This window comes from Rhinatrema bivittatum, chromosome 4 (genome assembly GCF_901001135.1).
Source record: "Rhinatrema bivittatum chromosome 4, aRhiBiv1.1, whole genome shotgun sequence".
Classification (NCBI taxonomy): Eukaryota; Metazoa; Chordata; class Amphibia; order Gymnophiona; family Rhinatrematidae; genus Rhinatrema; species Rhinatrema bivittatum.
In genome coordinates, this window is record NC_042618.1 from 213,726,488 (window position 1) to 213,742,627 (window position 16,140).

General features: G+C 45.8%; 1 protein-coding gene across 1 annotated transcript in view; it reads right to left on the reverse strand.

Annotated features, from left to right (window-relative positions):
* Window positions 1–15,475, reverse strand: part of INKA1 (inka box actin regulator 1) — a 37,321-nt gene extending 21,846 nt beyond the window's left edge. Inside the window, exon 1 of the mRNA XM_029599674.1 lies at window positions 15,126–15,475. Coding sequence (XP_029455534.1) covers window positions 15,126–15,176 — 51 coding nt within the window. The 5' untranslated portion in view covers window positions 15,177–15,475. The remainder of the gene's footprint in view (window positions 1–15,125) is intronic.
* Window positions 15,476–16,140: the final 665 nt, after the last annotated feature.

The following is a 16,140-nucleotide window of genomic DNA, read 5'->3' on the forward strand; positions in this document are numbered from 1 at the left end:
ATAAATTTAAGAAAGTACTTCTCAGTCAACGCACAATGAAGCTGTGGAATTTGTTGCTGTAGGATATAATCAGGACCAGTAAGTAGTATACCTTGGTTTAGAAAAGGTTTGAAGACATTTCTGGAAAACGGGTCCATTAATAATTATTAGCTAGGAAGACTTGGAGATTGCCAGCGCTTACTTCTGAGAGTGAGTACAAAAGGAAAAGACTTTTCCTTTAGGATCTTCCAGGTACTGTTCAAGTGATCTGGATTGGCCAGGATCAAGAGACAGGGGGTTGGGCTCCGTGACCCAGCATGACACTTCATGTGCTCTTATCTTCTCAAATGAACACATCACCTGGTGACTAAAGGTATCGGGGAGACTGAAATGTAAGATTTCCCCAGGGTCTTTCTATAGCATCCTGGGAGGAGGTGACCTGCTTCTGGGGACTTTCAGAATAGAAAATGCTAGAACGAGACATGAAGGAAAGAGCAGAACAAAGAATAATCAATCTACATATTGGTAATGCACAAGAATCGAACCATTCCCGCTGGAAAAGAAGCTGTAGAACTAGGGGAAATGATATGAAATTCCAAGGGAAAAGACTCAGGAACAACGCCAGGAAACACATTTTCATGGAAAGGGCAGTAGATGCATGGAATGCCCTCCTGGAAGAGGTGGTGAAGACAAGAACTGTAAGTGTGGGATAAGCACAGAGGATCTGAAATGGCTTAGAGGATGGAAATGAAGAAACAGAGTAACCTGTGGTAACTTCTGGAGTAACATTTCTGCATGGGGGTAACCTGCCCAGAGTGGCAGTTAGAACCCTAAACACCTTGCTGGGCAGACTGGATGGACCATTTTGATTTTAGGTGCTGTCATTTTCTATGTTATATTAGTATGAGTGATTTGTAATTGTAGCAGAAGACAGTGAACTATGGACAAGCTCATTCACAGGCAGCATGCCAAAAGGAAAAAAAAAACAGCAAAACGGAGAAATGCAGATTCTTTAACACAGAATTGGAAACAGTTACTCGTTGTTGGGTATGATGTGCTGATGCCAGATGGTGGGTATACAGAAAGGTGCAATAAAGTAGACCAACTTATCTGCTGGAAACTGTGAAAATACTATGGGTCTGATTTCCAAAAGCTATTAGACAAATATGTGTGCTTTTATGCTGTGCTGCGTTCTGCGTGTATATGCACTTTGAAAATTCAGAGGCTTTAGCCCTAAGTGCACTGTTATTTATTATTTATTTATTTATAATTTTTTATATACCGCCGCTCATCAAAGATATCACGTCTGTGTACAGTGAACAGGAACTTACGCCGGAGCGTTATACATTTAACAGGGTTATAAAATGACCCTCCTAACATCACAGTAGCAGAGAAATACTGGAAGCACAACCCTGACAGAATTACAGAGTATGAAGAAGTTGTGAGCACATGGGGCAATGTCATCCCAACGACTATAAAGCTTCATTCTTAGTGGAAAAGGAGAAAAATACAAAACAGCAATGCTCATAGAAGTATCAGTACCACGTGACCTTTCTGTACCTAGAAATGCAATCAGAGACCAGGAAAATGTAGCAGAAAAAGAAATAATCCCACATGCACTGGGGCCACCAGTTTGGATATGCTACCTGCACAAATTGCACCCTAGCAGGCTAATTTTAAAACCAGCGCGCGTGCTCCCATACATGCGCGTATTGGCACACGAGCGGAGATACGCTTGAATTTTAAATCATGCGCACACTTGCGTGCGTATGATTTAAAATGTGCCTACCGCTTGTAAGTATGCTCCTAATTTTACAAGGTTACTCGAGCAAACCTACTTCGCGTTATCTTCCACAGGACTTTGCCGGCTTTAACGCACGCGTGTAAGCGGATTTTAAAACACGCTCCCCCTAGGGACATTCCCAGTTTTTCCAATTAGTCTACCAGTTTGCCCAGTCAATCTCAAGGTCATCCAGACCCCTCTGGTTCTTCATCCTGCATGTCCCCCAGTTGACCCGTTCCCCTCACCCTGTCCTGTAAGCCCAAAAACTGCAAGATCAGCAGACTTGCTCCTCATCAGGAGCAGCAGTAAAGTTACACGGCTAACAAGTTGCTGCGTCTGCGGCCTCCGGTTTTAAAACTTGGAGTTACGCGCGTAACTGTGGGCTCTGCCCTGGAATGCCAACACCCTGCCCCTTTATTTTTTTGCTTGCGTTTGCACATATACGCACATAAATCACAGCTTTTAAAATCCGCGTTGCTCAAGCCGTGGCCTTACATACTCACGTACACGGGCATTTTTGCGCACGCGACGCTTTTAAAAATCGACCCCTGAGTGTTCCAGAAGGAAGCAATGCACAGATTAAAGAAAGCAGCAGCAGTAACTTTGAGAGTCTGCGATTCCACTGAATATGCCCTGCATACAAGGGAGGGTCATTTATCTCATGCTGTGCATAAAGTAACCTATTCGCAAGTGACGGATCCTAGTAGAAATGCCAGCCCCAGCTAATGGCTGATGAGTGAATGTGTTTGCATTGTAAAACCTGCTTTTCTTTCTTTCGCTATCTGTATGCACTTGGGCAATGTATATATTGGAGACCGTGGCTGTAACATGATCGCTGCTCCATCTGTTTCCCTTTCGCTTCCATTTTTTCTTGCCTTTCCTTCCTTTCCTGTAAAATGTTCCTTTTTATCTCCTCTTTCCTTTCTGCCTTTCTCTGTATTTTTTCAGTACAGTTCGGCTCTCAGAAGAGACTCTTTTCTTTCTCAGGACAATAAGGCACCACATTGCCCCTTCCACCAGATCTCCACCCTGCCAGCTACACATATCCCATAATTACAAGCCCAGTAATGCTATCTCTCTTGTTAGGCTGTCAGAAACTAGCGAGTGAGAAACTGTTAAACCACACAGCCTCCTGTAAGGAGGGGCAGAAAAACAACAGGGAAAAAAAAATCTTTGTAATTTGTTGGTGGTTAAGGGCCAGATGGGAAGGAGGGGGAGTTTCTCGATTGCTTTTGTTTCCCCTCTGCATTTCCTCAGCTGTATTGCCAGGGCCACCCAACCCAAGGCTCTGTGGCAATGGGTCCTGGAAGCAGGACCCAGGGAACAATGCAGGCCGTAGGGTTGTTGGGGGGGGGGCGGCCTTAATGTCGATGACTTTATAAGCAGTTGAACATTTTTTTCATTTCAGATTTCATTTTGCCCTATCTAGGAAACTGCAAGAAAATATCTTAATATGCTATTGATCATATAAATATTTGTGAGGTAAGACTGAAATACAATTGAAGTGAAAATGTGACATAATGCATCAGCACAACACTCGGAACACGAGTCATAACAAACCTTTTTTTACTGAGACACATACTGGGGGTAAAAGAGTGTTTACTCCGGAGAAGGCCCCCTTTGCAAATTGTCCCGCCTCCTCCCGTTCAACAATTGGCTTGCAGCCTCCTCGCACTCCTCAAAACTGTTCTCCCCATGGACATATCATGGCAGATTTTTATGGAAACTAACATGCATAGAGTTGAAACTGCAGTTTACTCCCCCAGACTAAACACATTTCTGGGAGCCCCATTTCTAAATTCAGCTAAAAGTACGCGCACTGTGGAACAGTTGAGAAAGGGCCATACCTGGGCACTTTTGCGATGTGGCCATCCTGAGACTACTGTAGATTAGCATGCGGGTAGAGGGATGCACAAAAACTTCTCTCTTTCACTTGGCCTCCCCCACACACTCCCTCTCTCCCCCATCCAGGATTACCCCAGAACTCTTCCCCTTCCCTTCTCCCTGATCCCAGCACTCTCCTTCCCCCTCCCTGCCGCCTATAAATCACTCACGGCTCCCTGACTTTTGGTTTGGGGTGTCTCCTTCCTTCCTCCCTCCCTCCCTCAGCTGACAGGCTGAGCTGTGTTTGCTCCAACCCCTCCCAACCTGTTTCTCCCCTACATGGTGCCTGTTGATACAGAGAACATGGGAACAGGAGGGGAGGGGGTGAGGCTGGAGCAGACACATCAGAGCAGTAAAACAAGTGCTCTGCTCTCTTCTCTGTTTTCTGCCTAAAGGGGAGGGGCTAAAGTAATAAACAGAAAGCTTCTGCCTAGAACTTTTCAGTGTTTCACCTGAAACCAGTTATTTATGCAAATTCCCTGAGTCTCAGGGTTCCACCCACAGGTATAGAGAGGGCAATTTTCTGACAGCCAGTCAACACACATAGGGGTAGATTTTAAGACATGCGCGTGGGCGAAAATGTGCGTGCTACCCGGCGCGCGCACATGTACGCCCGATTTTATAACATGTGTGCGCATGTTATAAAATCGGGGGTCGGTGCGCACTGAGCCGCGCTGCCTTCCCCCGTTCCCTCCCCCCACCCCACCTTCCCTTCCCCAAACTCCTCCACCTCCCAGCCCTAAGCTAACACCCCCCCCCCCAAAAAAATTGTCTTACCCTGTTGCGCCTGCTGGCCAACTGCCGGCATGCGATCCCCAGCACAGCCTCTGACCCCACCCCCTTACACACGTCCCAGGGCTTTACGTGCGTCGCTGAGCCTTTTGAAAATAGGCCCGGCACGCGTAACCCTTTGAAAATCCAGCCCTTAGATTGCTATTTACATGCATTAAAGGCTTTGACAATTGCTCTCGTAATAAGTTGAAGAAGTTTTTTTTTTTCATGAGAGTTACATTCTAGGTTCATTGCATCTTGGATGATGTAGAGGAGATGGCCCACAGGGCACAAGCAGGCAAGCAGTATATTGATGAATCGATGACTTGCTAGGCCGTTTTATCCATAGGGCCCAAAGCCTGAGAGGGGCCCAGCTTGATCCCAAAAACAAATTAAAAAATGAATAAAATGGTAAATAAAGAAAAGAAGATTGCTATTGCCATATTATCTTCTTTAGGTCTTAACAAAGATTGGCTGAGTCCATGGTTCGTAAATTGCGCAAAAAGTTTATATGGTGAGGAGTGGGGAGAGGCCCATCCTAGCGAGGTTTGCCCAGGGCGTCATAGAGGCTTAAAACAGCCCTGAGGCAGATAATTTTCCTGTTGCCTTCCTTCTTTGACGGTAAGCCCCAAATCTGCTCACTGTCATCTAGGGCTGTGCATTTGTTTTGAATTGCTATTAAAAACACAATGCAACGCTTTCCTTCATTACTTGGCATTTCAAAATGAAATGCAATAAAAACTCGAGTGAAATCCCTGGGTTTTTCTTTGTGTGTGTGTGTGAGAGAGAGAGAGAGGGGGGGGGGGGGGAGGGGCGGTGCCAAATTCTGTCCCCCACTCCCAGTGGTTGCCCCTGAATGGTATGGCATCTGTGGCCTCACAGGTTGGTTTGCCAGCAGCATGTGTCAGAGGTCTCAACCGACCTGGCCCTGTAATGTGAGGTCAGTGTGTAGTGAGGTGCATTAGTGAAGTGTATCTCCCCCCATTAGGAGGGATTGACATTGTATATAAAAACTGTGCATCCATGTGAGACAGGAGGAGACTTGGGGAGTTCAGAGTCAGCCTTGGCACTGGGCTGAGGGTATGAGTGTGTCTCCTCATGGGGAAAATTTGCATGGGACCTTCCCCAGGCCTGGTGCTAGTGGGTCTGCATACCATGCAATTGCATGGGGCAGCACCCTTGGGGGGGGGGGGGGCAGGGGTTTAACAGAGGGTGGAGTTGGCACTGGCCAGTGCGGGCCCTTAGGTCTGATTGCGGTGGTGGGGCCAGGCTGGGAGGATAGGAGAGGGTGCTGGGCTGCGGCCCAAGGAGCTGATGCCATCTTCTGAAGAGGAGTGCCAAGAGGTAGGCCGCGAGCAGCAAAGTACCAACAGATTTAAGCCGCTTCAGCATAAGCGGAGCAAACTCGAATCCCCAGCGGCATTTATTTTTTTTTCCTGCTTCTACATTTCTGCTGCCACCTCTGCACAGCCAATAGCGAGGCTGAGAGCCGCAGGGGCGAGCCCTGGGCAAGAGAAGTGTCAGCCAGATGATTTGCATCTTCCAGCGGCAAGATAAGAAGGGGAGGCTAAGGCAAAATCTGGCTGCTTGGTAACTGCTGGCGTCTGTGGGGTTTTTTTTTTAATTTTTGCTAATATATGGATCTTGCCTGTGCCCAGTAGATCAAACGCTATCCTCACAGGACCTAGTTACTGCCCCCCGTCCTCCCCAACCTTTAATCCTGCCACCCCAATTCCCTTTTGATCAGACCTGATTCTTCTGCTGCCAGCGGAAAAAGACAGGAAGAGCCAGGACTGGAGCTGTGAAGCCAGCAGGGATCCGCCAGAAGAAGAGAGGAAGGGGCTGGGATTGGAGCTCGCAGCTGACACGGATAATGAGGTACGGTAAGGGATGGAGACTGAAGGACAGGAAGGGAGATTCTGAGGCCAAAATCGGGCAGGATATTGAGGACGAGGTGGGTCACAGACAAGAGGAGGAGAAACTGAGGACAATTGCTAGGAGACAATGAAGAGAAAGGTTGGGGAGGGGAAGAGATTGGAGGGGAGAGATTGATGCCACTTGCAGGAAGGAGATGACTGAGGCAAAAAGTAGGGGGAGGCAGTTTCTGGAAGGGGGGAACTGACGCCAAAGTGGAGGGGGAGTCAGAGGTCATGTGGTGGTGGGGGCACAATAAAAGGACAAATTTTGTCCCTGGAAGGCCAGGGGTTAATTTCTTATTTGTTTGTGCTGGGGAGGGAATTTGGCAGTGAATGGGAAGGGGAGCCCTGCATTGCCTTTTGTTTTTGGGTATTTTGTTTCAAGTAAGTGAAATGAACAGAAATAAACATCAAATGCAATGAAAAACAAATAACAGTAATAAAAAGAAACAATAATATAAAATAAAATGAAACTTTTTACCTTGCCCATCACCAGTGTAATCTAAACCTCTTCCTATTTTTATGTTCAAGTGCTAAGGTAATGAGGCATTATTGTGATATCTACATAGTTCATACATAGTTCATACATAGTTATTACTAGAGAGTTTACAAAACAAGAAGCAAGATGTATATGCTCAGCTATTAATCCACCTGTCGTGGATCTTCTTAATATGCTTTAGGATAATTAGAGAAATAGTTGAGTGCTAAAATGCAAGTAGAACCATTTCCTTTCAAAAACGTTACCCCCCCACCCCAAAAAAAAAAAGTATTGCAAATTTTGCAGTCCTCTAAATGTGGGTCCCTGGAGATCACCCAGTTTGCCCTCCCCTAAGGCCACCACTGGAGGGAGAAAGCCAAATCTGACAGGCTGACATCAACCTACACTCAAAGCTTTTTTGGCTCCCATTGTCCTAAGTATCTGAACATTTTCCGGTTTACACCATTTCTAGTTTTCAGACCGGGTAGGGTTTTGGTTTGGTGGGTGGTTCACACAGGGGCTGGTACCAGGTCATCTGGACAGGCAGAGCCAGTTCTGGTTTTGTCCTGTCGTGTCTCTGGACTTGTAATCTCAGTTATACTAATCTAGATATGTGATGGGTTAAAATTGCATGGCTAATCCAGATAACATGAGCGCCTGTCACAGTTTCTGATGGGGTCCCAAGCAGCAAATGTTTGGTGAGCACTGTGCTATGATTACCATGGACGAAATCACACAGTGAAAGGAGCTTTCCATAACAAAGAGAGCTTGAACTACAATTCTCTGGCAGAGGCACTGGAAGACATCCTATGCTAACAGTGCTTACCATAATCTTGGTTCCCACTGACAGCTATCCATACCACATATTACATGTTGATTAGAAAAGCAGCCCCTTATCTGTCAGCTTTCCTCACATTGAAGGTGCTGCACTGTATTATAGTACAATGATGTAAAAATGCTTTTGCATTGTCCTTGTAACATCTAACATATTACCAGAGATGCAAACTTTCCCAGTTCCAGGAGGGAAATGTTCGGTCAGTTATAGATTTCTGGCAACCCTACCATGATGCATTTTTGCTACCTGTAGTGCTGCTCTCAAATGGTAGAACCAGGGATTACAATACCACAATGCACTGAAATGCAAATTCAATAACCAGAACAAGCCAAGGCTGCTTTCTTGAACTATCACTTGGCAGCTCTGCATATGACCATTCTGTTATAAAGTAACTATGAGCAGAAAGTAGCACACAGTGCCCTTCCCACTAACCATTTCCCACTGCTCCTTCCCACCCCCTAAAACCTAATACCTCCCCCCCCACCAACACTCCTACAATGTGCTCCCACTACTCTTTCCTACTTTGTGCATATTTATATTAGAACAATATGACAGGCTAATTCAGGTTCCCCCCCCCCCCAATGCATTTATGGACTTATAGAAAGAACACAAGACATGCCATGCTGGATCACACCAAGGGCTCAGCATCCTACCTCTGACAGTGGCCACTCCAGGTCACAAATACCTGGAAGATTCCAAATAGTTGATTTATTTCAGCCTTTGGAATAACCGATGGCTTTCCCAAGTCTATCTGGCTAATAACTGTTTATGGACTTTTCCTTCAGGAAGTTGTCCAAACCCTTTTTGGAGCCCCACTATGCTAGTTGCCTTGACCGTGTCCTCTGGCAACAGATTCCATAGCTTGACTGTGCGCTGAGTGAAAAAATACTTCCTATGATTTGTTTTAAATCTGCTGTATCATGGTATGTCCCTTAGTCCTAGTGTTTGAAAGGATAAATAATGGTTCCCTGTATACCCATTCCACCCAATTCCTGATTTTATAAATCTCAGTCATATCTCCCTCTCAGTTGTTTCTTTTCCAAGCTAAACAGCCCTAATCTGTTTAGCTTCTCTCTATAAGGGATCTTTTCCATCCCCTTTATCATTTTTGTCACTCTTCTCTGTACTTTTTCTACATCCACTGTCTTTTGAGATGGGGTGACCAGAACTGCACACAATTCTCAACATGTGGTCATACCATGGATCTATACATAATTATTATGATGTTCTCAGTTTTGTTTTCGAGTCCTTTCCAAATAATTACTAACGTTCTATTTGCCTTTTTGACTGCCCACACAGTGAACTAAACATTTCAAGGTATTGTCCACAAGGATTCCAAAGTCCTTTTCCTGAGTGGTAACAACTAACATGATATCCAGCATCATGTACCTGTTAGCTGCACCTGTATTGGTATCTGAACCTCCATTATTTTTCACTACGTGCTTTACTTTGCATTTCTCTACATTAAATTGCATCTGCCATTCAGATCCCTATGAAAACATAAGAACATCCATATTGAGTCAGACCAAGGGTCCATCAAGCACATTATCCTCTTTCCAACTGTGGCCAATGCAAGTTGCAAGCACCTGGCAAGAACCCAAATAGATTCCTTGTTGCCTATGCCTAGGAATAAGCAGTGGTTCTCAAGTCTACCTGGTTAATAAAGGTTTATGGAAATTTCCTCCAGGAACTTGTCCAAACTTTGTAAAACCTGGCTATTTTAACTACCTTTCCCATATCCTCCATCAGTGAATTCTAGAGCTTAATTGTGCGTTGAGGGAAAAAGTATGTTCTCAGATTTGTTTTAAATGTGCTATTTAGTAACTTCATTAAGTGTCCCCTAGCTTTTTATTTTTTGAAAGAATAAAAAACTGATTAGCATTTATCTGTTCCACTCCTATCATTATTTTATAGACCTCTATCATATCTCCCCTCAGCTGTTTCTTCTCCAAGCTGAAGAGCCTTAATCTGTGTGATGTACCCCAACGAATGTCGGTATATAAAAGCAAATAAATAAATAAATATCTCTTTAGCCTTTCCTCATAGGGGAATTGTTCCATCCCCTTTATCATTTTGGTCACCCTTCTCTGAACCTTTTCCAGTTCTGCTATATCTTTCTTGAGATGTGATTACAATTGCATATGGTACTCTAGATGTGGTCACATATGGAGTGTCACAGAGTTATTATGATATTCTCCTTTTTATTCTCTATTCCTTTCCTAAAAATTCCTAACATCCTGTTGCTTTTTTGACTGCCGCTGCACACTGAGCTGAAGAATTCAGTGTATTGTCAACAATGATACCTAGATACTTCTCCTGGGTGGTGACTCCTATTATGGAATCTAATATTGTGTAACTATAGTTTGGATTACTTTTCCCTACGTGCATAACTTTTCACTTATCCATATTAAATTTTATCTGTCATTTGAATGCCGGTCTCTGTCTCATGAAGCCCTCCTGAAATTTTTCACAATCTACTTGTGATTTAACAACTTGCAATAATTTGTGTCATTTGCAAATTTGAGCACCTCACTCATTGTTCCCCTTTTCCAGATCATTTATAAATATGTTAAAAAGCACTGCTCCCAGTCCAGATCCCTTAAACACTCCACTATTTACCTTCCTCCACTGAGAAAACTGACCATTTAGTTCTACTTTTTGCTTCCTGCTTTACCCAGTTCGCAGACATTGCCTCCTATCCCATGATTTTTTAATTTTCTCAGAAGTCTCTCATGAGGGACTTTGTCAAATGTCTTCTCAAAATCTAAAAAGTCAGGATGGCAAAAGCGCTTATGGAAGAAAAAATAGCTAAAGAGGTAAAGCAAGGTGACAATTTCAGGGATATCAGCGACAGACCAAAAGGTAGAATTGTAAGACTAAGAGCAGAAGATGAAAAATGGGTAGAGCGAGATGAGGAAAAAGCAGAAATGCGAAATATTTCTATTCGGTGCTCACTGAAGAAGTGAGTGGAACAAGTCCATTCTTGGATGTCAAGGATGCATATGGGCAATACACCACACCATTTACAAAGGGGAGTGTTTGGATGAAATGAGTAACACTGAAGGTGGACAAAACCATCCAAGAGGTTCTCACAAGTTCTCTGAAGGATCTGTTCAATACATCTTTGGAGACAGGAGGGGTCCGTGTTACTGAAGAACAGTTGTCTGTCCTTATAAAAGCGACAAGAGGGAGGAGATTGGAAACTATAGGCCAGTTATGGAGATTTTACTAATTTCTTTCCACCTACAAGCCAGCTGCTTGCAGGATGCAAGGCAGCAAAGAGGGAGAGATTTTTGATTGGATGACCAGAGAATTAGATTAAGGGCATAGTTTACTTGGATTTCAGCAAAGCTTTTGATACTGTCCCCCACAGGAACTCATAAATAAACTGAGCAGTCTGGGAGAGGGGGACCAGAACAGGCCTGGATTTAGATATAGGCAATATCGGCAAGTGCCTTGGGTGCCAATTTTTTGAAGATGTCAAACACCCAGTCCAAAACGGGGCACGACTGTGCCGAGGAGGAGCCTGCTCTATCAATCCACTTCAAAGATGCACTGCTGTGGCAGGCTGGGACTTTGGGGCGGAAGGAGAGGGGGGGGGGGGGAGTGAAAGGAACTCCCTCACTTTCTGATTTCCAGACTCTCCAACTCCGTCTAATGGGGGGGAAAAAACTCAAATCCGGCCATATTCCAAGGCGGTGGCCTGGATTAGAAACTTGTTGAGTAATAGATAACAGAGGGCGGTGGTAAATGGAATTCACTCTGTGGAGAAAAAGGTGATTAGGGGAGGGCCTCAGTCCTGGGGCTGGTCCTCTTCAATATCAGGGGACATGGCAGATGGGTTAGAAGAAAAGGTTTGCCTTTTTGCAGATGACACAAAGCTCTGCGTTACCCCTGAGAACGTAGACAGAATGAGAAGGCTAAGATTCAATTCAAGAAAAGTGTAGAGTCATCCATTTGGGGTGCAGAAACCTGAGGATGGTGATACATGTTAGAAGGAAAAGAGCTGACGAGCACTGACCAGGGTGATCGTGACTGAGAATCTCAAGGCGGCGGAATGCTATGTTAAGTCAGTAAGCCAGAGCCAGGAGGATGCCTGGGTGTATAGGCAGAGGTTTAAACACCAGGGAAAAAAAAAAAAGGAGGTGATAATTGTTTTGTACGTCATTGGCAAGTCCTCACCTGGAACAATGTGTTCAGTTCTGGAGGCCATTTCTCAAAAAGGTTAGAGAGAGAGAGAAGCTAGAGGCAGTTCAGCGAGAGGCAACCAAAAGGTTGTGGGCACTGCACCAAAAGCCATATGATATAAGACTGAAAAACCTAAATATGTTTACTGAAGAGGAGAAGAGAGATGGGGGAGAATATGACAGAAACATTTAAATACCTGAAAGGCAAACCTTTTTGAATGTAAGGGAAGTCGCAGAACTAGGGATCATGACTCAGAAACAAAGTCAGGAAATATTTTTTTTCCTAGAAAGAGTGGTGGATGCATAAAATGCCCTTCCTGAAGAGGTGGAGACAAAAATGGTAGCATAATTAAAAAAATATGTGTTTTAAGTACAGAGGATCCATAATGGCAAAGGGATGAAAATGCACATGGAAAATCCTTGCTCTCTAAAAGTGTATGTGCCCACTCTGATGTTTAAGATCCTCAGAGGCAGGTTTGTTAGCAGTGCCTTCTACTAGGAATTATTACTTGCAAACAATGTATTCTAGAGCTTTTTTTCTATGTGGTTCCCACATTGTGCCATGCTCCACCAGTGATGCTACAAGCAAAGTCTTATCTTAAGATCTTTAGGTGACAATTAAAGATGTTTCTTTTTAAGAAAGCATAGTTGTAGTTATGTTTGTTTTGTTATTTCGGCATTTTATTGTGATTTTATGAATGTTTTGTTGTAACCAGCGCGGAACATAAGTTGGAAGTCGGGGGTTATAAAAACTGGTAAATCAATAAAAGAATGAAGTGCAGAGTGGCAGTTAAAACCCCAAACAGTAGCGATATGAGTGCATCAGGGCAGCAAACAAGCACAGAGCAGAAGTTACAACCCAAAATGACAGTGGTGCGATTGCATCAGAGATCCAAGAAAGTATGGGGAAGCCAGCAATGTGATGAGTATAATGGGGTCGTCCATGCTTGGGACAGATGAGAGATCGGGTGGAAGAGATGGGCAAAGAAGGAATTGGTTGGGTAGCATTTGGGAATTTTATGTGCATATTTACCTAAAGGGGATTATTCGTGACTGGGCAGACTGGATGGGCCATTTTGGTCTTTATCTGCCATCATTTACTATGTTATTAATATTAATTCACAAGCAATTAGTAAACAATTCATTTTTCAAATCTAGGCTAAACCGTAGCCGTTTTTGTTTTCCTTCGCAGGGGTAAACTTCACCCTGGCTGCATGTCATGCTGATTGGTCTTCCAGCCCTGGTTTCCCGATCTCCATCTCCAGACCCTGTGTGGGACATCAAAGGCATCACTGCCTGGGGATGAGAATCAGAAAACCTGGACTGGAGCCACACGTGAGGGCACGGAGGGCTGTAAACCACAGACGGACGGCGAAGAGTTTGTCCTTTTCCACCGAGACGCCCTGGTGCCCTCTTCAGACCATCCTCTCCCTGCAGCTGGCAAAGTATCACGCGTTTGCTGATTTGTTTCCTAGTTGGGTATTGCCCTCTTGGTGACAACGACACAAGCGATATTTAAAAAAAAAACCCATTTGCAGCTAACGCCAAACACGTGTCGGCAGCGCTAGAACCGAGCCTTAAAAAAAAGCGGGTAAACGTCCAGATTTTATTTATTTATGTATTTATTTATTCAACTTTATATACTGACTTTCAATTTAATATCAAGGCGGTTAACAATCATGGAATTCGCAGTAGCAAGATTCAAAAACAAACATACCCATATAACAAACTTATCACTATAGATTTTACATTATTTTCAGCTAAAAATAATAGGCTAAAATACATATTACTTCAACACTGAAGTTAAAACACTTAAAATATAATAATATGAGGAACGGCAGCCCCGCACCTCCCGACTGCCCTGAGCGCCGCGCAGCTCCGCGGTCCTCCCCAGCTCCGCGCCGCGCATGTAAGATAAGTAACCAATTATAGACAAAAAAACCCAAAAACCCCGGCTCTTAGAACAAAGTGTACGGAAATATCCGCACCGAGCACCTACCGAGCACCTTGCCAGCCCCGCGGCTCCCTAACCGCCGCTCCCCCTCCCCGCAAGCCTTCACCGAGGCAGAGGTCCCTCCTGAAAAGCAAAGAGTTAACACTTCCTGGAGCTTTGTTCCTCCCTTCAACATCCCCCCCCCCCCCCCCCCCCCCCCCCCCCGAGAAGGGACTCGAAATGAGTCCTCTCCTAAAAACGAAGTCACCTCAAAAAAAAAGATAAAGTGTCAGTCACCTCGGTGGTTTTTTTTGTTTTTCTCTCTCTTAACAAATTTGACTTTTGGCGGGCAAGCGCCCTTTTTCACCTTGTTTTCTAGAAGGGATTAGAGAGGTAGGTAGGGAGGGAGGGGCCAGTCCTCTTTTGAAAGTGGCCCGGACTTCGGAAAATGTCATCGCAGGACTTGCAAAGCCTGCGGGCTCAGCTCCCCCCCCCCCCCCCCAAAAAACCCCCACTCACCGTCGCCTGCTTCCCCCCAGGGCGGCTCTGCGAGCTCTCTCCCGGCCGGAGCGCATCGTCCCCCTGGCAGGGCAGAGGGATGCGCGCGCCCTCCCCTTCGCTCCAAGCCAGACAGGAGCGCGAGCGCCGCCGCCGCGCCCCCTCCACTCCCCCGCCCGAGAAAGTTTCGGCGACGCAGGAAGAGCCGCTTGCCCCGACACGTCGGGCCCTGTTTGCTTTCATCCCCGCCTACACCAGCCACACGTTCTCCCCGTCTCCTGGCTCCTCACCCAGACTCTTCACACCTTGATGCTTCGCGCACGCTCTCTGTCGTCGTCCCCCCCCCCTATCCTGCTCTTCCCTAGCCGCATCGCTTGCCCCTCTCTCTTCCCCCAACCCGTACCCCTGTATTCCCTTTCTTTATACCCGCTCACTCCCCCCCCCCCCCTTTCTGTCCCACTGTCTCAGAGCGGGACAGATCCAGAGCCACATTCTAGCGGTCCACCTTGACAAGGGAGCACCAGTTAAGTTTGTGGTCGTTCAAAAAATGTTGCGATGTACGACGACCACTCTGAAGAGTCGGTCTCCATCCTCTTATAAAGCATCGCCCTTCCTGCCTTTTTGTCCCTATTCCTCCCCATCTCTCTCCGCATCCCCCATCTCGCTCCTTATCCATCTTTGAGAGCATCTTTCCTCGCAAGCTCCATCTGCAGCAGCTCTTGCCTCCTGCCCGCATCCAGTGCCTGAACGCAGCATCGTCGTTTCCAAGCCGCGGACTTCTCACACCTCCCCTCCGGCTGTGCCCAGAGATGAATTAAAAAAGAAAGAAAAAAAAAGACCAGCAAAGTCTTTGTAACTTACCACCTGAGTCCGAAGGTGGCAGATAAAGTTGTCCAGTCTGGTGCTTTGCATGCCAAGGGGGCTATTCAACCGAGGGCGAAAACGTCTCTCCCTCTCCAGAAAAAAAAATAAACGTCTAGTCTATAAATCTAAATTTTATGGCTCTATCACTATAAATACTGTGCATTTATATCTGTTATAGATTTCGGAATAGCAAGACTCTGAAGGCACAGGGCAGACTGCTCCACGATAAAGGTTTTATGAGAGCTAAGGGAAATGGCTCGCGCTGGCTCTGCAGTCCAAGCGCTCGTGAAAGTTGCCAGCTCAGCTCCGAGCCGCCACTGAGCCCGGGACCCTGCCCGTCTGCATCCCCCCTCTCCTCTTCTGCCCCGAGCAAACTCTCCGGCACACGCGCGCGGACCCGCCCCGCTTTCCCCGACAGCCAATCAGCACGCCCGCCTCTAGCATCGGCCAATCCCCACGGCGGCGGTAATGTGAACCCCCCCCCCCCCGGCACCCTGCGGCCCCCTTAAACCAGACCTTGACGCGGGCGGCGGAGCAGAACGAGAGCCGGAGCCTCCACTCGAAAACTGCAGGGCAAGGATAGGGGGATTCAGCCGTCAGCCGAGAAAAAACGCAGACTGATTCAAGCTGAGCTGTGTATGAAACACGTGGGCACACAAATGTGTAGACTCGCACACATAAACAACTAAGGAGTCCGCCTGAGAGAGCGAGATCATCATATGCTGGTTTATCCGTGAACTTCATTCCACTGCAAAACTATCCTATTTGAATATACTACTGAGAGAGAGAGAGAGATGTGTGTGTCTGTGTGTTAATGTGTGTTCAAATTTATGGACGGACACACACACTACATAAATGTATCTTTCTATATATTTGTAAATCTAAATGCAGAAGCCAGAGGGCTGGATTTGGCTGTGTAATTAGGGTGGCCAACTTTCAATTATGAAAATACCGAACCCTTGCAGGCTGAGTAAAATCTTTGCCTACGATGACTTTCCACATGTGACTGAAC